General features: G+C 35.0%; 1 protein-coding gene across 5 annotated transcripts in view; it reads left to right on the top strand.

The window, feature by feature from the left end:
* Positions 1 to 24018, top strand: part of DPY19L1 (dpy-19 like C-mannosyltransferase 1) — a 95418-nt gene that overhangs the window by 33468 nt on the left and 37932 nt on the right. For all 5 annotated transcript variants that reach the window (XR_009053323.1, XM_057733210.1, XM_057733211.1 and 2 more), the window contains 4 exons: positions 3212 to 3269; positions 13104 to 13195; positions 17117 to 17216; positions 19415 to 19492. Coding sequence is in view for 4 of the 5 variants with exons in the window: in XM_057733210.1 (XP_057589193.1) it covers positions 3212 to 3269; positions 13104 to 13195; positions 17117 to 17216; positions 19415 to 19492 (328 nt within the window). In the remaining variant the exon portion in view is untranslated. The remainder of the gene's footprint in view (positions 1 to 3211; positions 3270 to 13103; positions 13196 to 17116; positions 17217 to 19414; positions 19493 to 24018) is intronic.

A 24018-nucleotide genomic window follows, 5' to 3' on the forward strand; every position in this document is an offset into this window, starting at 1 on the left:
CTTCAAAACTTGCACAATAGGAGCTTTCATAGTTTCTGACAGTTGGTGGTAATATTGCAGAAGAAACTTTTTTATTTTAGCCACTAGGGAATGCTGAAATATCAACTGACCAACTGTAATGGGAAAAAAATCAAGTTTAAGTATCCTGATTACATCATCTTTTCTGTTTAGCAAAATAAAATGACCTATTGTGATAGTCATTAAGGATCAGACGGTAGGAAGGTAAATACTGGGAATACTATTTTAGGTTTATTGCAAGTCACATCATTTCCTAGTGACTATAACTAAGAACATTCCTCATAGATAAGCAAAGTTTATTCTCCCCTCCTGGCTATGCAGGAACTGAATATACCAGAAAATCTTCCTCCCTGCTTAGTTAAGCAAAGCTGTCTGTAATCATGGAAGATGCTGATATATATATGCTGATGTATGTTCTACTATAATATAACCTATATTACTATAATATAACCTATGTTATAGTAGACCACTATGTAATTTTGAGGTGGGGAAGAGATTCACAGACAAGACAGGAAATGCAGAAGAAATAAAAATAGTGACATTTTACTATAAAATTAAGTACATAAAATTTAAATTTCTTTTCTGAGTGAATATACTCTAGGTTATATCAAAAGATTTTGTCACACATATGAGAGTAAAAAATTTATATCCCTAATCTTTAAATAGGGAAACAGAGACTCCAATAGAAAAATAGACAAGAATGTGAACAGACAATTCACAGAAGAGTAAATGAAGAAAACAAAACAAAATGGCCCACTAAAATGATGTTTTGTTGTAAAGCAACTATACTCCAATAAAAACTAATAAAAAATTAAAAAAATAAAATGATGCTTTGTACAAATAAGCAGGAAGAACAAATCAAAATAACAGTGAGAAAAAAATGTCCACCCTTCCTATGAGCAAAATGTAAAAGGATCTGAGTGCACTGGGTGCTGTGTTATAGAGAAATGGACCTCTCATACACTGGTGAGGGTGTGGACTGGAATGGCTGTTCTGGAAAGTTCACATTCTTTGACTTTGCAGTCTCACAAGTCTATTCGATAGAAATAAAGGCACCTTACATGTACAAAGATGTTATTTTAATGTTTTAAAAATTATAGCAAGGAGTTGAAAAACATTCGTGTGACCAATAACAGGAAAAGAGCTGAACAAATTGCAGTGTGTTTTTACTATGCAATATTTGACATCTGTTACAATAAAAAGGATGCCTTGGGTTACATGTATTGATTAGGAATAATCTTCATTATAGATTAATTAGAAAAGGAACATTTCTGAGGGATATTAATAGTACGATCACATTAAAATATATGTTTGTTTGGTTATAGAGAAAGATTTGGAAGGATGGACACTCAGTGTTTTTACTGATTATCTTAGGTGAATAAGCTCGGGGCGGGGGGAGCGTTGTTAGGAGGAAACCATTTTTTAACATATATAGACCTCTGGGCTTTTTGTCTTTTTAGAATATGTGCAAATTAACATATATTTATTTCATATCTAATATTTAAACATCTAATTATTTATTTAAGCCCATAACTCATTCTTAAGCTTTCTGAAGTCACGTCACTTGCAGTGAGGGCTGGAGTTTGCCTATTTGCTGGCCTTTTGAAGGAGCTGTGCTGTGCCCCTGAGGAGAGAACTGGCTTCCGCTCCCTGGCCTGTACTACTTTTTAGCTCCTTTATGTGTCCCTCTTATTTCTGTGATCCATCACTTCACTACTGTCTGGCCAGTGTGTTGTTTCTTTGCCCCCTTATCCTTCATTGGTGCCAGTCCAGGTTAATAACCAGTGGAGAAAAATCACACAGTCCTACCATTAATGTCTCTGTGAATTTGTGATCTTGAACGTCAGTTGATCCCTTAAAGATGACTCTGCAGCCCTTCTTTTTTCCCTACTCACCTGTCTCCTTAAATGCAAGTGGTATTTCAGACATCCCCCTCCCCCCTTTCCTCAAGCCTTTAGCACTGCTACCTGTTCTCTTGAGCAGCAAGTGGCTCTGTGCTCTGACTCTGTAGGCAAAACGGCAACTCTGTAAACTCCTTGCCGCTAAACACGCGAACTTCACCTTCCTCTTGGCAGACTGGCCCCCGGTGCTGGGGATCCCCACCCTTCCTTCCTCCTTCTGAGAGTGGTGCGGAGGGTGTATGTTCCCGCTGCGTGGGTTATGCCTGCCATCTCACATATCTCTTTTGTGTTTTCTCATTCATACATCCTGAAGAAAAATATAATGGCCTAGAATACCTGTGTCTGATTCTTTGTTGCTTCTCTGTGTTATACACGTATTTGCTGGATGGATAGAAAGAAGGAGGGAAATTTGGGTAAAATAACAAGAAAGCATCATGAGCTAACGAGGATAAAAAGACCTCAATAGTAGAGATGAAAGAAATGATGGGACAAACCTAAAAACAGCCTCACTTTTCCCTGCCCAGATGCTTCTGGCCAGGGCAGGAGGAAAGTGGGGATGTATTTCACTCTTACCTGATCAAATGAAGGTTTAGCTGTTAGGACTGCCAAACTATACCATTGTGGTTTCTTAGCTAGAGTAATAAGCCAGATTCTCATACTTTTATATTTGTGTTGTATATCCCAATTTTTTGAAAACAAATCGATAAAACTTTATCTGTAAACAAGGTTTCCCAAGCATGTATAAAAATAGTTTGGAGATGGGGCTTGGGATATACTGAATTAATTAAATCTTTAACGTGCTAACATGCTTTGTGAACTTCCAAGAGCAGGAGACAGTGTGGTGATTTCCAGCGTTATGACCATAAAGCACTTCTCTGTACTTCCTCCCATTGCCTCTTCTGAATATATATTATATGCCAAGAAAAATAGTTTTAGAAATGCTGAGGAACACAAATTAATATGTGGTACTAAATGATTTAAAAAAAAAGGAAAAAAATCAGATTGCACGATGTACAGTAACATGACTGTTAAGCATTTTTTATTCCTTGTCAGTTTGTGTTTTTCTGTACATTTTGAAGATGGAAAATGATTTTTAAAAAAATAAAACTTGTTTTGACTAATGATACCTTAGAGGAAATAAGCTGTTTTGTAAATAAGTATAGTAGAGTTCCAGTGTGGCTAAAACTTTTTGTAGTACTGGCAGATTATCATGCTATGTTATTTCACGGTATTATTAGGATTGACCTGGTTTCTGTTATTCCCAAGTTACATTTTCTTATTCTCTTTTCCAGCGGCAGCCAATTAGGAGGCCTGGTTACAGTGCTGTGCTTTTTTTTCAACCATGGAGAGGTAGGTACTCAGCAAATATTTTCAAAATCTTCAGGGAGTTTTACTTCTAGAAATATGAGTTTCTTCTTTAGGTAGTCAGTCAAGTATTTTTTAAAATTTTAGGAGATTTTACTAATAGAAATATGTTTCTTTTTTAATTTCTTTAAATTTAATCTATACTGGCATTCTTTAAATGTTTGATCTTATTTTGATTCAAACTTTAAACATTAGCATTTATCTTTAGTTAACTCTTCATGACCATTATATCTTTCACGTGATATATCTCTTAGTGGCTTGAAGAAATAGTGGGTCTGTGTTAATTCTATATATAATTTAACGCTGTGAAAGCTTGTGTTTTAACTATAATGAAAATAAGCTAGCCACGTACCCATTAACTTCCTGTGTGGGGATAACTTTTTGATTTTGGAGCTATAGGGTATGTTTATATTTTAATGCATTTATATTAAACTTTGATATACTTTAAAGTATCCTTTGCAGAATATTTTATTGTACCTATAAATTGGCATGTATCCAAGGGGTTTCTAAAACAGCATTGTAAAAAGCATAGACTCTGGATCCAGGCCACCTCTGTTCAAATCCTGGCCCTGCCATTTAGTGACTGAGTGACCTAGGCAAGCCATTTAATCTTACCTATGTTTCCTCTTTGTAAATGGGTGTAATGATGTTATCCATCTCATGGGATTATTGGGGAGATTAAATGAGTTCATATGTGTAATGTGCATAGAGCAATGTTTAACACATAGTTATTGCTAAGTAATTATTAGTTTGTGTGATTGTTTATATTATCATTAGTAACTTAAGTTTTAATATAAATTCAAGATGCGAATGAAATTCTTCCACTAAATTAATTATAGTTGTAAATGAATTTCTAGTAATATATCTCTGTCCTGTTTTCTTTCATGGTAAGTTTTGTATGAGGGGAAAAGAAAAGAAAGCTCAGATTGCTTTGTGTGAAGTAACTCAGTCCTTTTATGTGTTTCTACACTAAGTGTCTACGGTATTTGAATATGCGCATGTTACAAAGCTCTAAGAGTAGTCATGCAAAAACTTAACTGTAGACTCAAGGTTGAATTTTTTTTATTCAGTGGATTACTAATGGAAATTGAACTAACACATGCTTAGTATTTAGAATCACAGAAATTTAAAGCTAGAGTGGCTTTATAGAGTATTTGACAAATGATTGCAAATGACATTAATTAATTGATTTGGTCGGAATTTTGAGCAAATAATAACAAGAATTATTTGGCTCTTTTTGACTGTGGCTGCTGCTCAGTGCCATGGTGTGGACCTTAAAACCTTCGGAAGCACAGATCTGTGAGAATGGCCCAAGAAATAGGAAATAACTGCTTAACAATGGATGAAAGGAGCACTGAGTGTTCACAGTGAGATGTTGAAAGGAAAGGGATTGTTGAAAATTTTGAAGCCAAGAAACAATTTTAAATACTACTGTCTCTTAAGCAGAAAGGTCTACTGTGTTATTCTCAGTGTAAATTAGAGGTTATTAATTCCTGATCTTACACTTTTCTAATAATTTTGATACTCATGTAGCATGAACATCATTTGTAACAAGGTCTTTTCAGTTTTTTTTTTTCTTCAGTTTTTAACAATGAAATGCAGACCATTCAGTTCATTTTTCAGGTTGATAGTTTTTTGGGTTTTTTTTTTTTTTTTTTTTGATACTTTTCAGCAGCTTGGTATGTTGAAACACGCTTAGGAATCACTTTCTACTTAGGAAAAGGTAAACTAAATGAGATTAGAATTAGAATTGTAGTTTTACTGAGTTATCTATATTTACTGAAAAATGTAGATAATTATACTTACATCAGTAACTGTAGCTTTAGAGTAGATAAGTGACCATTTTGAGTAATAACGTTAAAATTGAGAACATAAACAGCAGTTTTGGGTAGGATATCGTGAGAACTCAAGTAACTAAAAACTATTTTATTGTAATTTTATATTTATTTTGGTTTTCAGATTGTAAGATTTTTAGACCCTTGTTTTCTTCTGATTTTTAAAAATGTTGCATAAAGTACATAGTTTTTATATGGAGGGGAAGCATCTACTCTGATAGTACCTATTCATGCATTTAGTGAACTTTTCCAGAGAATCACAGTGTTTGTCTCACTGGAATTTCTGGCCAGTTTCTAACTGGTACCCTTCTTTCTTAAAAGTTATTTAATCATGTGAGTGAGTAGTTTATGTGCCAAAAAAAATAGTTGTGAATTGTTACCTGCTTTGAAATTCTATTTCCATTATTTAGTTTGCTCTGTACTTGAGGCTACGTATAAGATGTAGTTTTTTTTTTATAAATTTTATTTATTTATTTGTTTATTTTATTGGCTGTGTTGGGTCTTTGTTGCTGCACATGGGCTTTCTCTAGTTGCATTGAGTGGGGGCTACTCTTCATTGTGGTGCGTGGGCTTCTCATTGCAGTGGCCTCTGGTTGCAGAGCACGGGCTCTAGGCGTGTGGGCTTCAGTAGTTGTGGCACATGGGCTCAATAGTTGTGGCTCACGGGTTCTAGAGCGCAGGTTCAATAGTTGTGGCGCATGGGTTTAGTTGCTCCGTGGTGTGTAGTATCTTCCTGGGGCGGGGATCAAACCCATGTCCCCTGCATTGGCAGGTGGATTCTTACCCACTGTGCCACCTAGGAAGTCCCAAGATGTACTTTTTAAAATATTCTTTTCTCAGATGATTTTACACCAGAAAATTTTTCCTTTAATAAAAGAAATACACATTATGTAATGTAAATGATTAATCGAATTATTTAAAACAGAAATTTAAAACCTTCAAATCTGAAAAATGTGAAAACATAATAAAGGAGCTATTAATTGCTCATAGTAACAAACAATAATATTGAGGGTATATATTTCATAATAAAACTTATGCAAATGTTTTCACTTATCAAGCTTTTTTATAAATGTTGATTCTGTCTCTATTGAGAATTATTGTTAAGATGACAGCTAACAATTTTGCTTTGCTTTTAAAATGTTTTCTTATTAAAAGATGTATACAGCATGGGTTGATTTTTAGCATGCTAATTGAAAAGCATTTAGATGGGTACATTAAAAAAACTAAATGCAATATTTTTCTCCAATTTTGGACTGTTAAAAGTTCATTTTATGTGAAATAGGTTTGTTTAGCTTTTTATGATGAGATCTTTTCTTGCCAATTTGTGGGACTTTTTCTTTTCTTCTCTCTTTCTCTCTTTTTCTTTTCCTTCTCCCCACCCTTCATCCCTCCCTTCCTCCCTTTCCTTTCAAATGATGGTAAAGTTTTGGCTAGGACACGTATTCTGGGTCTTCTTTTTATTCAGCTTAATTAAAACAACATATACTGGGGGCCTACTGTGTGTCAGGACTTGTGGATGCTGGCGATGTGTCAGTAAAACAAAGACCCCTGTCCTTGTGGATGATCATGTGAAAGTGGGACAATCTTCTGCTTAAGGCGGGGAAGACTGGCTTATTTGGGGAGAGGCAAGGAGGCCATTGTGGAGGAGCAGAGAGTGGAAGGGATAAGGCCAGACAGTGAAAGATGGGAGGTGGCATGTGGAAGGAACAGATTCTGTAGTCCTGTCAGTCACTGTAAGGTTCATTTGGAGCACATGGCAAGGCCATGGAGGATTACTTGCAGAAGAGTGACATGAGTTAAATATTTTTTACATTAATTTGGAAAATAGTGTAAGTACATGATGTATTATTTATTCAGGCTATTGAGTAGTGTGTGTATTTGTGAAACTTATATTAACTCCGAAAGTTCAAAAACAGAGAGTGTGCTAGTCTTAGTTGGAAATGGATCTGTTGATGTAGGTTTGAAAACTAGCTTCTAATGTAGTAGAAAACTAACCTGCAATATCTTTCATGAGCTGGCCCTTTCTGGGTCTCACCACTCCAGGGTATTTTCTTTTTGTCTCAGTCTTGCTGTCCTTCCTTCCTCTAATTCTCAGAAAGGACTGTTCCTTTTTCTTCCTCAGGGCCTTTGCATATGCTGTTTCCTATCCCCTGCATACTTCCCTCCCTATCTCTGAATCTTTGCCTAGGTGATTCCTCTCTATCTCCTAATCTTTGCCTAGATGACTCGAAGTCATCTTTAATAACTGAATGTTTCAGTTTGAGTTTCAGTGCTGTTCTTCATTTCTTCCTGCAGATCTGGGTTTCCATCTGATATAATTTCTCTTCAGTCTTAAGAAATTTATTTAGCATTGTGGTGAAGATCTGCTGCCAATAGTTCTCTTAGCTTTTGCCTTTCTAAATACGTCCTTACTTTGCCTTCATTTTTTTAAAGTGTATTTTTGCTGGGTAGGAATTCTGGGTTGAAATTTTTATCTTTCAGCGCTTTAAATGTCATTCTTTTGTCTTCTGGCTTCCATTGTTTGATAAGCATCTATTACTCTTATTATCGTTGCCCTGAATGTAATGTGTCTCTTCTGTGGTGGCTTGAAACTTTCCTTTTATATCTGATTTTTATTGGTTTGATGGTGAGGAACTTACATTTGGTCTTCTTTGTATGTGTCCTGCTTAAGTCTCACTGAACATCTTTGTTCTGTGGGTTGATTTTTTTTTTTCAATCAGTTTTTTGAAAGCTTTTAACAAATATCTTTTCTTCAAATATTTTGTCTTCCCCATTGTCTCTCTTATCCTGTTTGAGGATTCTAATTTCATGTACACTCAATTTTTGATGTTGTCCCACAGGTTTCTGATACTCTTTTCACCTTTCTTTCTTTCTTTTTTTTTTTTCTTTTTTTTTTTTTCCATTTTTCTCTCTTTGCCTCTGTTTGGTTATATTATTTTGCCATGTCCCTGAGTTCATTGTTACTTTATTCTGATACATTCAGTCTGCTTTATGCCTATCCAGTGAATTCTTTATTTTAAATATTATAAATTTCAGTTTTTTTCCTGAGCTTCTATTTCTCTGTTGAAAATTCCTATCTGTTCATCCATTCTATCCATCTTTTTCTATAAATTTTTAAACCTAATTATTATAGTTATTTAAAGTCCTTGTCTGCTATTGCCAACATTTACGTTATTTGTAGTTTATTTCTGTTGACTAGAATTTACCTTTTGATTGTGGGTTATATTTTTGTATTTTGCATGTCTCATAGATTTCTCTTTCACGTAAGACATTTTGTGTAAAAGAATGATAAAGCATGAACTAGATAATTTTTTTTCCTTTTGCTTATTTTTTTCCCAGAGAGGGAATATTTTTTCCTGTGTCAGGCATGTAGGGTAAGGGCCTGAGCAATTGGATCCCACCATAAGTCTTGCTATGCTGGCCAGGGCTGCAGTTTTAATTTGTTTTAGTTTAGCTCCAGTTTCAAATGAAGTAAGGAGATTTCTGCCCTGTAGCTCAATCTGTAATTTCCTAGATGCTTAGCCCAGGGCATAATCTCTTTGCTCTTACCAGCAATTGAATTTGGAGGGGGTTAGTTTTTAGCTTTTTAGTTTCAGCCCATTGCTGGATTCGACTTCAGCAAGTTCCTGGAAGCTAAGCACTGTGTGAGATTGTGACTTCTCTCTGCCTCCTGGCTGTTCTTCACTGCTTCTTCATCCCAATCTGAATATCCACTTAACTTAGTACTGTTTGTTGAAAAGACCATTCTTTTCCCATTGAATTGTAGTAGTGCTTTTGTCATTAATCAAGTGACTGTACATTTGTAGATTTGTTTTTAGACTCTCAAATATGTTCCATTTGTCTGTTTATCTTTAAGCCAGGATCACACTATCTTAAATATAGTAGCTTTAAAAGTTTGATATCTGGTAGTAAAAGTCTCCAACTCTGTTCTTCTCCAGTGTTGCTTTAGCTAGTCCGGGTTCTTTGTATTTCCATATAAATTTTAGAATCGGCTTTCCATAATTCTTCCTTCCCCCAACATATATACAAACCTACTGGGACTTTAGTTATGATTGCCTTGATCTCTAGATCAATTTAGGGAGAAGCGACATTCTAAATATATCAAATCTTCCCATCTATAAACATAGGTATTCTTTCATTTATATACATCTTATTCAGTTTCTTTCAGAAATGTCTTATGTCTTGCAAATTTTTAAAATTAGTAACGTGTGTGTGTGTGTGTATTTTTTTCTGGGGGGGGGGTACTGTTCTCTGCCTTTTTGATATGTCCTCAGTGTTCTTTGAACACTTGCTTTCTTGCACAAAAAGGTGTTTCAAGATCACTTAGTACTTTCTTGTCCCCAGATGTGGAATCAGCTATTTTCCAAGGAATCTTGGATCCTGTTAGTGGAAAATGGTATTTAGAGACCACAAACAAGGTGCTTGGTGTGCTTATTACTACTTGGATGTAATCACTTTTAGCTCCTTTCAGCAAAAATCATTAATTCATACTGATTCCTCCAATAATTCTAATCTAGTAATCCAGTATTATAAACGCTGCCTTCTCCCACTCCATGTTTGTGTCTCCTCCCTCCCCACAATCTAAATGTATTTACTTACTTGCTTTATTCTATTAATATATACAAAACAGCTTCAGAATTAATACACTAATATGATTACCAATAACAGACTTACTAAGTAAGGTTTAAGATTTCTCTGCTGTTCTTTTTTTCCCTAAGATTATATTCTACTAAGAGGGTACAGAGTTCAAAAGTAAAACAGCTCAAAATATACCTAAATTATTTTTCCTTTCTGTTATGTTACCCTTTAATACAGTTAGAATCATTTGTTTCAGTTTATATTTATACTGCCTTTGTGTCTTGAGAATACTTTCCTACTGTATACAGAGTTCTGATTATGTTGATAACCTTGAGAAGTTTAGTTTACAACCACATGGTAAAGGTGGTAGAGTTGATACTGATAACATCTTGTCAGATATTTTTTCTATTTTAAATAAGTAAGGAATGGTTAGGTTTGAGCCATTGCTACAAAGGATGGAGTCATGAGAATGTAATTTATTGCTTATCCAACAAAGCTGACTGATTTTACAGAAGTTCTGTGCAAACTTTGTGGTAGGATATGCTGATATCCTAGAAGTTCAGAGACAAAAAAGATGTTTCTTTTCATAGAACCAGTAGAAATTCTTTATTAAGATGGTAAAGCTTGGGACTTCCCTGGTGGTGCAGTGGTTAAGACTCTGTGCTCCCAGTGCAGGGGGCCCAGGTTCAACCCCTGGTCAGAGAACTAGATCCTACATGTGTGCTGCAACTAAGGAGTCTGCATGCTGCAACTAAGACCCGGTGCAACCAAATGAATAAATATTAGAAAAAAAAAGATGGTAAAGCTTAATAATAGCAATCATATATTACTGAAACATTAATTTTTGTGTGAGCCAAAGTTGTATTACAAATTCAGATCGTATCTGACTGGTTAATTGGGCAGCATATCAGTAAATGGTACAGAAAAAGACAAACTCCAAGAAAGCTACCTGACTTACTATCAAGGTGCAGTTCCGTCAGCCTCACAAAGCCCATGCCAAGCTAAGGGTCTACCTAAACAATTGGATCGCTCTAAGTAACATCAAATGGAAAGTGGTCAAACCATGGCTGTTGCACCTAGCATTTTATGGTTGACATCTGGATAGTTGAATCCTTAAACCTATACCATTCTCACAAAAACACTAGCCAAACCCATGGTGGTCAGAAATCTTTTCTGGAATTGCTTTTAAGTATAGTGTTTAAAGCAATATTATAGCTAATACAGCAGTGCAGCAGTCAGAGGTGGGATAATTTGTTTTAAACCCAAATATTATACCAACAAGATACAATTGACCCTACAAATGTTAACTCTAGTTAAAACTCTTGGAACAAGCCTTAAGCATGATCTGTTTGATACTAATACTAACTATAACTTATAATCGACTAGTCAGTTCTATTCCTATTTTTAAATGAAGAGAAATCAATTAAATTATGCTAGATCTATAATAGTATAAGTAAATTATTTGAAAGTAGAGGTTAAAAAATGAAGGTGTTTATTGCTCAGATTCCTTCGTTTTTGATTCTTGAGTACACGATTAAAAAATTCAGCCTCCACCAAGCAGAAAATAGATTAAAAGCCTGTTGTCATCAGTATCTAGGCAGTATTATGTTGCAGTATTATTCATTGCTATGAAATGTGTGCTAAAAATTATATAGTGGATGATGACAGTTTAAACAGTATAAGATTTTTTATTGAATTTGTTTTCACAAATAAAGAATTTCTTATTCTTTGTTAGAATATAGAATACGTTTTTGTAACTCTTTTTGAAGCAGTTCATATGTGTATATTTCCTCCTTTAATTCTTACATTTCAACCTATGAAGAGAACTATAGATTTTTATTTTCCATTTAAAATTATAGTTAAATAAAGAATATTTATTTGTTGAAACTTAAGGTATGATTAAAACAAATCTGTTTACTATTTTCACATTATATGCTGTCATTTGGAACAGCAATTATATTTGTACCAGATCTAGTAAAGAACCCTATTTATTGGAGAAACAATAAGAAGCACTTTCACATACATTTGTATTCATTCACTCTTAATATTTTAGAAGGAGAAAACCTTGCTCTTTGTTATAGTTTATAATTGAGCCTTCTTATCCTTACTTTTCAGGGGATGTAATTGAATTTTAGCAAACTGAATTTCTTCTGCTATTAAGAGAAATGAATTTCTAAGAGATGACAACCTAGTTGAATTTGGTAACAAAATAAATGTGGGTGAACAGTCTGTATGAAGAAAATTTTCAAATTGTGTATTATATAGTTTAAATATTTTGTTATTGGTTTTTGCATACAGATAGGTAACTTTATAAATTTTGGTTATATATCTCTCCCAGCAACCATACTGAAATCTCTAGTTAATCTAATAAGCTAACAGACTTTTAAAACTGCATTTTGGTAACAACAAATATGCATTTTTAGAGACTTTTTCAACCTTTTCATATTCTATTGCATTTATTGTTCATTTATAAATAGATATTTATGTTAATTTCATAGAGAATGGTGAGTTTTGGTAAAAAAGAGGAATACATTGGCTCAAACTTTCCATAGCAGTAGTAGAAATATCTAACAGTCTGAGACAGAGCTAAAATAAAGGAAGGCTTATTTCCACTGTGGTCTTTGTAATTCTATGTAGTCTTTAAAGTAGCCCTGCTTGACTTGAAAGATGTAATGATTTCTTTTAGTGTGACTAGCTTAGTGGTAGTAATATCAAATTGTTTACATTTAATCCAGTGCAGTTTTCTTTAAATTGAAAGATGGACTTATTAATATATGTAGTATATATGCAGAAACATGATGGAGTCTAAAACTGGGATATTACATTATTTAATTAAGTCCAAAGTAAGCTTTTCAGAAAGATTGATACTTAACTATTTTGGGACTTTTGTTGTTTTATTTGATCCCCTGTGCCACTTTTAAATATTTTGCAGCCCAGGGTAGCTTGGTCAAAGAAGAAGTAAAAACAAAAATGGAGTGCTCCTTTTAAGCAGCATTGTCAGTAAAAATACTAATAGTGATGACCACAGAGAGTTTTGAAAAATTGGTTATGGATAATTTTGCTGAAATTCATGTGAAAGAAGACAAACTGTAGTTAATTTTCATAACCAATTCAAATGTAGTGTTTTTACTTTTGGCAGAATATTTTCTTGCTGGTACTTTTCCCACTTTCCTTTTAGGCTACATTTGAAGTTTTTTAGGACTTTGTTGTTGACAATTCATGATGTTACTTTTTCATCAGATCTTATGCCATGTGTGTTCCTCTCAGTTTTGCTGCTGGTGGAAAAGTTAGTAGCTTGTTTTCCAGCACACCATTAAGTTGTGAAAAAAAACTTGATAGCAACTTTCACTTGATATGCTTACTCAACAATTTTAATAGATACCATACACTATGAAATTTTTCTCAGTGTACCCGTGTGATGTGGACACCTCCTCTCCGTGAAAGCTTCTCATATCCATTCCTTGTACTTCAGATGTTGCTTGTGACTCATATTCTCAGGTAACTTTGTCTTATCTTTAGTAGTTGTTGTTTGTTTGTTTTACATTGAATAACTTAAGCTAGAATTTTTTAAACTTCCATTATAAAAAAGTATAATAAAATAAGATGATGCTGTTGCTAGGTTGAATTCATAAAGGTATTTTAAGAGTCTAACTTCAAAATATTTACTACCAAAAACATTTTCTTAATCTGCCTTTTAGTCTTCTTTCCTTTAATTAGTGGTCCACAGGTACTGCTCGAGGAGCAACAAGTCTGCTTCCACTTCTTCTGCCATCTCTACTTTCCCACGCCATTTTCTGCCACCACAGCAGCCTCCCAAAAATAGAAAGAAGGGGGAAAGCTGGTGGCAGTTTAGTGTATCCTATAAGATATAGACCTTCAGAGCAAAGAACAGTTCATGGAATAGATGTGGTCAGATACATTAATACGTGTAGTTCTTCTTTCTACGTTTGTTTAGCATCCCTGAGAATTAGATGATAGGGGTAGAAAGAAACCACCTGAGTAGACAAAGATATGTTCGGAGAGTTCCTGCTAGAAACTCAGGATTGAATTGGGCTCTCCCATGTTTCTCTGGCCTTCAGTTAGAGACCTAACAGAGATTCAAGCAGCACACAAGTGAGAAGAGAGTTGAACAGAGAACAGTTCCCTCCCCTTTCTATCCACAGATATGGAATTTAGGTGGATGCTACCTTGTTGCAGAAGGTGAAGATAAAACAAAATGGGATCTATGAAAGAATAGAACAAAGCATGATGAAAATCTGAAGATGACTCAGACTAAAACTCCTTTCAGTGATCTGCAGAATTCAGGAGAACTGGTTGAAGTCTGTTACATCAAACCCTTTGGATGATCCATTTCCCATGATGATCTCAGCAGGAATAGAGCCATCATGTGGCTTTGTTTCTCATGTCGTGTAGCTTTTCACAGAATGTAGGATGGATGGCGGCTTTTGTATTAGGTTTTAAAGTCTCCGCAACTCCAGCCTGATTGCTCTCCCTTAAATTCCTCTTTTATTATGGAAATTAGAGCTTCTTTAGCATCTTCAAATAAGACGGACTCTGAATTCATAACCTTTAGTTCTGGGGCACTTTGATAGACAGTTCCTTCTCAAACACTTCAGGAGAAAGTGTGCTGTATGAATGTCTGATTCATCACTGCACATGCTGTGCTTCCACATCCACATTCTTGATCTTGGCTTTTTTCTCTAATATAGTGCAGACAGTGGACTGCCCATCAGTCTCTACGTTCTGCTTTTCTTCTTCATCTGCTTCTGTCTCAAATCCAGTGACGGCAGACTTTTGCTGCTTCTCATATTCCCTTGCTGTGCTCTGCTCTGAGCAGCTGTGGGTGGTGCTGCGCCACCTCCAGAATGCTGCTTCCTTTAATCCACCCTGAGGGGTGTATTGCAGAAGTTTCTGCTGCTTTGTTATTGCTGCTGTAACACGTCATCACAAACTTAGATTTATCATGTTACATCATACAGTTCTGTAAGTCAGAAATCCTAAATTAGAGGTGTTGGCGGGGCTGCACTCCTTCTGGAGAGTCTAGGGAAGAACCAATTTTCTTGCCTTTTCTAGCTTCTGGAGGACCACTTGCATTCCTTGACCTGTGGCCCCCTCCATCTTCAGAGTTAGCAATGGTGGATTGAGTTCTTAGCCATCATTATGCTCCAGGCTTCTACTTTGACTTTAAGGACCCTTGTGATTACATTGGGCCCACCTGGATAATCCAGGATAATCTCCCTATCTGAAGGTCAGCTGATTGGTAACCTTAATTCTCCTTTGCCTTGTAATGTGACACATGCAGTTTCCAGGGGTTAGGACATGGGCCTATTTGGAGGCTATTATTCTGCTGACCACAGTGGAACTATCCAATTGCTGTTTCTTGGCTTCAGGGGCCACTTTCTATTAGGTTTTTTTGTCTTGTTTGTCAGGTGCTTTTGTGGTACGCTCTTTATGTTTTCTTTAACCTCCTAATCATTGTCATTTCAGCCTCATCCACCTCCTTATTTTTGTCTTTACTTTTGGTTTTTATAGAAAAGTGTTAGGTAAGGGAATTTCCTTCCTTCAAGGGCTTTTTTCATTCTCCTAGTTTTTCTCTAGTTGACATCTTCCTTCTACTTCCTTGGCAACTGCAGCCCTTTTTCCTGGAGAAAAACACATCCTCCTTTCCTAGAGTTGTGGAAGACTTCTTACCTTTCTTCCGAAGGATGACAACCTCATTTCTATTTGTCATTTAAATCTTCTGATATTTCATCCTTATTACTGAATTCTATCTCTTTGGCAGAGTAGCTATTTCCTTTATTTCTCAGTTTCCAACTATAGTTGACATCTCATGATGTGGGGGGTGGAGGGGTGAATGCCTTGAGTGAGCCGGAGAGAAGCTGAGCAGTGTTAATGTAGGCTGCAGGTACTGAGAATACTATTATAAAGCTAGAATAGACTTTTCCTAATGCTAAACATCATTTATAAGCAAGGTTAGAAAGATATTTTATCTTAACAAATTGGTTTTGTCCAATTTTGAATCTGAAGTATTTTTAGAAATTCAGTTTTGCATAAGTTACCTAATACCAATCACAGTGTTATCGAGTTCTTGATCGTTACTGGCAATATTTGTTTCCATTCCTGTTATCTTGGTTCAGTGCTGTACTGATCCTGCCACCACCAGTTGGAATTCCTTTGCTTTCTATTGTTCCTCTCTTCATCCAATGCATTCTGTGCCCAGCTGCCAGATTAATATTAAGTTCTGCTCAGAAATCTTTGTCTTTCATTACCCATAAAATGAAAATCATTTTCAGTATTCAAAAGCAGTAGTGAAATGCTTTACTTTAAACAATGGCTTTCCAACTTTTTGACTGTAATCTATAAGAAAGAAATACATTTTACTTTGTGACCCATAGTACATATATATGTGTGCATTGAAACAGAAGTTTCATGGAATAGAACCCTTACTGTATACAATGTAGTCATATTTTTTCACTCTACTCCATTACAAATTGTTTGGTTTTTATCTAATAAATTGGTTTTGTAACTCATTAATTGGTTACCTGGGTTTTAAAAATACTTGATTTAGGGGCATGGTAGAAAGAGCTGGGTTAGAATAGGAGAGAGGCATGTCCTTTGGAGAAAAGATGATTTAGAGTAAGTGAAGAAAGGCACTTAGTGCCCCAGGTAGGCTTATCCAAGGGAGAACTTATTTACTGTGTCCAAGGTGCACACCTTCAAACCTTGTATGTGAACATGCATGCTCCACTTTGTGAAGGTGCTAGGCAAGTTAGGGGCTTCACTCTGGCTCACTGATTTAGGAGAAAAGTAATTCTTAAAACTAGCATGAGAGATAAAATCACCTTACCCTCCTAAAAATCCCCTGCATTACAAGTCGGGACCAAAGCAAAGCCTCTAAATGTGACTCCAGAACAGCCCCTGCTGTTGCCTCTTTTCTACATCCCTACCTGTGCAGGACCCAACTTTTATCCCATATCCTCTACAAAACCTCCCTTAGCTACTCAGCCTCTATCTTGAACACTTGTTTGCTTGTCTGCAGAATACTTAGCACTTAGAATCTGCTGCTTCTGTGATTTTTTTCATAGACATCATGTCTCTCCAAATGAATCTATTGAATGCAACTTTAAATATGTTTGGTTATGAATTCACCAAAATATAGTTTGAAAAACTATACACTGACCCACATACCCTGTGTCTCCTTGGGAAGTTTTTTTTTTTTTTTTTACAGTTATGTTGAGTATTTACTTTTCTTAGAAAATTGTTGTAATTGAGTGTCAGGAGGTATAATTTCTAATCCATTGGTTCATTTTATATCTGGTTTATGTTATAACCAGATCATGTTTAGAGATTCTAATTTGTAGTGGTTTGGAGCCATGCTAGAATATTTTCTGGTTAAACATACTTACTTATCTTTTTAAGGGCTACGAAACTTTATAGAGGAAGCTTGATTGCACTGTGCATTTCCAATGTATTTTTTATGCTTCCGTGGCAGTTTGCTCAGTTTGTACTTCTTACTCAGGTAAGGTACTTATATTTTTAAACTGAATTAAGCTTAATGTGTTTGATTATGAGAACTCATTTGTCTAAAATTATAGAACTGAGATGTTATATGGTTCTAAGTCCTAAAAATTTTTTTTTAGTTGATATTTTGAGAGAAATTTCAGGATAGGGAAATATATAAGATTTATTTATTAATGGGTGTTAATTATTTATTTACTAATAGAATGCATTTATTGAACTCAAGCTTATAAGAATGCTTATCTTTTTTATTCAATATTAGTTTGCTTAAAGAGAACTAGTGTTATTAAGTATTTCTCTTGAGACTGTAGTATTTATCTTAAGTAAAATGTATTTCTTTTGTGAATAATAGTGTACGTTCTTACACATAGGATAAATACACATAGGATAACATAGGAAAAATAGCTAAACAACTTATGTTTTATACAACTCCCTTACCAGCCTGTGATATATCTGTCATCTTTCCATGTACTCTTATCTGTCTCTTTCTCTTCAAATAGAGGTCTGTAAAGCAAGGTAAGGGTAGCTTGTTGAGAGAAGGAGTAAAACGTGTGCCCATTTCTTCCTGACACCACTGCTTCTACTTCTTTCTTATACTGGCCATATTCACCTTCGTATAAAGCAGTTTAAGAGTTGCTTTTTAATGTTCTTTGAGATGTCTTGCTTGAGAAATGAAGTCAGACCTGGATTTGAGCCCTAACCCTGTTCACTAGCTTCTTGAGTTGGACAAACTGCATAACTTTTCTTAGTTTCAGTTTTCTCATTTATGAAGTGGAGAAAATGAAAGAACCTTCTGTATTGGGTTGTGATTAGGATCCGATGGGGTCATGTATGTAAGACTCTTAACACATTACCTGCTACTTAGCAAGATGTCAGGTGAGCTGCTTCTATCATTTTTTTTTTAAGAGGCTCTATTTATACTTCTTTCTTTGATCTTATCTTTTGCACTCCTTTGTCTTCTTCAGTTTGATGACATTTTAAATGTTTCTGGTTTAAAATGTCCCTGAGGGTCACTCCTTAGGATTCTGCCCTGTAGGCCTGCTGTATTGCTTAGCCCATGGAGTGGAAAGGGAGAGTTCCTATCTTTGCAGTTAGTGGAGATGGACTGCTTTTTTTTTTTTTTTTCTTTTTTTGGCAGGGGGCAGGGAGGGGCATTGGGGGGAGTTGCATGGAGTGAGGGGAGGCAGTAGTATGCTTCTCTGTGGGGCTTACATTGAATAACAACACACTTTCCCACAGTTATTGTGTCATATCTGTCATGTTTCAGCAATGCCATGTTCCCCATGGAGAAATCTGGGTCAAGGGAAACCTTGTTTTCCTTGCTGTTGGGAAAATTTGTTGTAGATTATTTGGAGACAAAAAACTTAATGAATGAAACAAGTTATATGTTTAAGTATTCAGCTATTTTGCCATTGTTTAAACCATATTTGTGTAGTAGGAGAAGCAGGAAATTTAATTTGAATTGCTTTTTCCATGAAGAAAGGTGGAGAGGCATTGTTTGACATAATACCTCTATATTTACTGAGGTACATTATTTAGTCAATTAATTCATATAATCAACTAATTAATATAAATTACTCCGGTATTCTTAGAATTTTTGGTAAATACATTCACAGTTTTCTTCAAAACTATTAAAAAAGCTAAAAATACTTTTGTAGTGAAAGTAATTCTAGTTTGAAATTTAATAAATTTGATTATAATCAACACGAATATCTGTATAAATGAGAGTACACTAATGGAGATACTCATGAAGAGTGACTAACAAGCAGAACTTAATGTGTTTTTACACACACATGCATTATATAATTATTTTTTAGTTTAATGTACTTTTCCCAATTATGTATTAATTGTCATGTTATAATTAAATTTTCATATTTTTGTTTAAGCAAGGCACTTTGTAATTGTGCGGTAGAATCACTCTGACATTAAAAGGGCTATTGTTTGGGTAGTCCACAAAGTAGATAATTTACATCGTTAATTGTGAGAGATGTGAATGGAAGAGAAGAATCAACCAATATTTGATATATTAATATATTGACCATAATAAATAATAAGTTAGCAGGTAAGAGGGATACTAAAAAGCTTACTTTCAATATAAATATAAATTTGAGGCAAAATAAAGATAATCTTTTCTTAATTTTTTTATCTATTCATTATATGTATAACTAACTTTTAACATAACTTTTTTTAAAATTTCAGATTGCATCATTATTTGCAGTATATGTTGTGGGATACATTGACATATGCAAATTACGGAAGATCATTTATATGCACATGGTAATGATTTAAAAAATTTTTTTTTCCCATTTACCTTGACCTTAAAACAAACTCCTGATTGGTATTTTATTTATTCATGGTTGAAAATAGTTTTAACATAATTCCATAACTAAAACAAATGTTATTTGAAAACTGTGATACAATTAACAGACCTTGTTTTAAATAGGCCACCCAGACAATTTTAATTTGGGTGATATAATCTGATTTGGGTTTCTGCCAGACTTATACATTATCAGCAAAATTGAAAGAATTCATGAAAGAGAAACACGGAATGGTATATTATCCAGGAGCCTTCTGTTAAAGCAAAGCAGAATACTCATTTATGGACCAACAACTATCCAGTGGGACTTATCAGTGAATAAAACTGCAGTGATCCCAGCATATATGTGGATTACATCCTAATAGAGAAGAGGAAGAAGAGGATAAATAATAAACATAGTAAATGGGTAAATTATATAGTATGTTAGAAGGTGGTAAGGGCTATAGAAAAGGACAAGTCATGGTATCCCAAGGAGGTCAGGAGGGCCAAGTGTCAGAGGATGGGAGATCGAGGTGTCAAGTGAAGTGTTCAGAGGAGATCTTATTGAGAGGAGGGTAGTGGAGCAAAGACTGGAAGGAGGAGAGGGGATCAGCTAAGTAGATGTCATGGAAAAGAATATTCTACGTTGATGAAATAGCCAGGGCAAAGGTTTAAGGCTGGATGGTTGATTTTGATGAATATTGATTCTTTAAAAATATTTGTCTTCTCTGTCATTAGTTCATACAATTTTGGTGTTTTCTTTTTCTTATAATTTTAACGTAATTACAGCATGCCGTTGTTTTGTGCTGGTCTCAGCCTATCAATAACTGATGTTTTGGTTGGATGGGCACTTGTGGTTCTTATTATGATTGCAAGATGCCCTTCAGCAATACCTATCAGGAAACTTTGAAAAGAATCAAGGTTTATTACTTACAAGACCTGGAAATCACACTGTACCCCTGGGGTCATATAGTTAGGTTGTGGGGCGGGGGGAGGCGTGGGAGGGGTGGGAAGCAAGCATGCATCTGGGGTTCTGCCTTTATTGGGTCCAGGGTGGGGGCCTAGGGCTCATTCTTTTTTGGTAAATTTAAAACATGTGAGTGAGAGTTTACATTCCCGGAGGGGAGAAGACTGACCCAAAGGTCAGTTATTGAAATTAACTAAGATCTCTAAAACAGAGGCGCCCCGGTGGGGGCACCTGGCCTGACTATCTAGTTATGTGGTTGGCAGTGTGTTTATTCAAGAGATAGCTGTGTTTGAAGTGGATCCTAATAAAAGCTCAAGTCAGGCACTTGTATTAAGAAAAAGAGAAAAAAAACCCCAAACTGTCAGAGTTTACCCTACAGCCATATATTTTCTCATTCTCCAATAATTGATACATATCAAAGGACATTTATAACCTATAGAGAAGTTATGAACAGAGTTATAAAATGAACAACCATGGGCCTACCCTCCAGCTGAAAAATGGAGCCATCATTACTTTGAAGCCCTGAACACATCCCCCTCACTTCTCTTGGAGATAACCACTTTTCTGACTTTTAAAATTATAATTAACTTGCTTTTCTTCATGATTTTACCATATACTTATTCCTAAATAATATATTTTTATAGTTAAATATTGCTATTGTTTTTAAGGTTTATAAAATGGTATCCTTTTTGTGAGACATTTTCACTCAGATTTCTGAAATTTATATGTTACTAGAGTTCAGACATTTTCTTTGCTTTGTGTTTTCCATTGTGTAAATAAAGCACTATTTATCCATATTCTTATCAAAAGACATTTAGGTTTTTTCGCCTGTTTTTTCCTTTTATGAATAATGCTGTACATTCTTTTTTTTTGGGGGGGGGGGTACACCAGGTTCAATCATCTGTTTTTGTACACATATCCCCGTATTCCCTCCCTTCCTTGACTCCCCCCCTCTTGTGTCCCCCCCACCCTCCCCGCCCCAGTCCTCTAAGGCATCCAGATGCCTTAATGCTGTACATTCTTACGCATACCTCCTGGGGCATGTATATTGAGCTTCTCTAGAGTATTTACCTAGTTTTAGATGGTAAATTAAATACATGTTCAACTTCACAGTTTAATATTACATTGTTTTTTAAAAATGATTAGACTGCTTTGAACAGTAGTGTATAACAGTTCTTATTATTCTATATCCTTTTTAGTTTTGTCAATTTGGAGAGTATAAAATGATATCGTATGGCCTTAATTTACATTTTCTCTGATTTTCAGTAAAGTTGCACATCTTTTCATATGTTTATGGGCCCTTTGTGTTTCCTTTTTTGTGTCACTCCTATTCAGATTATTCATCAATTTTTCTCTTATGTCCAAAAAAAAAAATGACATCTGTTTTATTCACTACAGTGTAATTCACTATTTTCATTATTTATTTTGATGTTTGAATTGTTCCTGATTTGGCCAACTACTTCCTGCTGGCTTTTTTGTCTTCTTAATGTCTTCATTATGCTGTGAACATTTTTTTAAAGAAACTGATAAAGTTTGAACTTAATCAAATGCTTTTCTGCATCTGTCTCGATGATCCTGTGTAATTTTCCCTGTTTAATATGTTACTGTGGTGGATTACATTAATTGATTTTTTACATTTATGAACCCTTGCTTTTCTGGACTAAACACAATTTTTATATATTACTGGATTCATTTGCTATTATTTTGTTAGGGTTTTAAATCACTGTTCATGAATGGTATTAGATAATACTTAGCCTTTTTTACATTTGATTTTTTTCCCCAAAACTGTTTAATATATTTTTTTTGCATTGCAGTAAAAATTCGAATAATTGTTAAGCATTTAGAGTCTGTCAATCACACAGTCACATAGGCAACTATGGATGAGGACTTTGACTCAAAGTTATAGTTATGAAAGTACTAACATCACACAGGTTTAGTTTGTAGTAGGACTTATCTTGGGTAAATGATAGAAGCTTTATGATGTCACTAACTAGGGAACTTACTATGAAATAGTTATTTATTATGGAATATCTTTTCCATAGTTGCTTTAAAAGCTATTAAATCCCTATAGTTACTAAAAAGAAAAAAGTACAGAATTGTTTCCAAAAATTTTTTTCCATTTTTTTATTGTGATAAAATATACATAAAATTTACCATCTTAATCAAGTGTACATATCAATGATATTAAGTTAATTCTTATTGTTGTGCAAACATCACCACCATCTATGTCCACAACTGTTTTCATCTAGCAAAAGTGAACCTCTATCCCCTATAGAGTTATAACTCCCTATTCTCCTTCCCTTCCCCCCCCACATGCTGGAAACCCTCATTCTGCTTCCTCTGTCTATGCTGTTAACTACTCTAAGTACCTTATATAAGTGGAGTCATGCAGTATTTGTTTTTTTCTGAATAGATTATTTCACCTGGCATAATGTTCTCAAGGTCCATCCATGTTGATGCAAATGGCAGGGGCTTCCTTCTTTTTTTATGGCTGAATATTATTTTATTGTGTATATATACCACATTTTCAATATTTATTCATCCATTGATGGAAACTCAACCTGTTTCCATGTCTTGGCTATTGTGAATAATGCTGCAGTGAACATGGGAGTGCAGATATTTCTTTGAGATCCTGTTTTTGTTTCCTTTGGATTTATACCCAGCAGTGGATTTGCTGGATCATATGGTAGTTCTATTTTTAGTTTCTTAAGGAACTTCCATACTGTTTTCCATAGTGTACCAATATACGCTCCCACCAGCAGTGGGGAAAAGGATTCCCTTTTCCCCACATCCTTACTAATACTTATGCCTTGGCTATTTGAGAATGGTCTTTCTGACAGGTGTGAGGTGATGTCTCATTGTGGTTTTGATTTGCATTTACTAGTGATTAGTGATACTGAGCACCTTTTCATGTACCTGTTGGCCATTCCTATGTCTTCCTTGCAAACACCATTGATTCAGATCAGCTGCCCATTTTTTAATCAGATTATTTGTGGGGTTTTTTTGCTATATAAGATTTCCTCATATATTTTGGATATTAACTATACTTAGTATATAGCTTGCAAATAGTTTCTCCCATTCTGTAGGTTGCTTCATATTGTTGATTGTTTCTTTAGCTGTGCAAAAGCTTTTTAGGTTAATATAGCCCCACTTGTTGTGATGTTGCTTTTGTTGTCTGTGCTTTTAAATTCACGCATGATTGTTTGCATTAGGGCAAGTTTATGAGGGACGGGTCGCTGCTGGTGAGCTAAGAACTAAAATTTATTGAAATCAACCACAATTTCCCATCTAGGGGTTCTCTTAGAAGTTGCGAGTTTTGATAGACTCCCGAGTTCCAAAGTAGTTCCATCAGATAGATTTGTCAAGTTGCAGTTGTTGTCTAGGTAGGGAGACAGATTCCTGGTGTTCCCTACTCTGCCATTTCCCTAGAATCTTCCAGCACACTTGCCTGATTTTGATAACCAGATTATTCTAGCCCCAATAGAATTAATTGTGTTTCTGCTTTTTCTGTCTGTGGTAGATTTTGTGTAAGATTGTGAG

The sequence above is a fragment of the Hippopotamus amphibius genome, chromosome 4, assembly GCF_030028045.1.
Source record: "Hippopotamus amphibius kiboko isolate mHipAmp2 chromosome 4, mHipAmp2.hap2, whole genome shotgun sequence".
Taxonomy (NCBI): Eukaryota; Metazoa; Chordata; class Mammalia; order Artiodactyla; family Hippopotamidae; genus Hippopotamus; species Hippopotamus amphibius.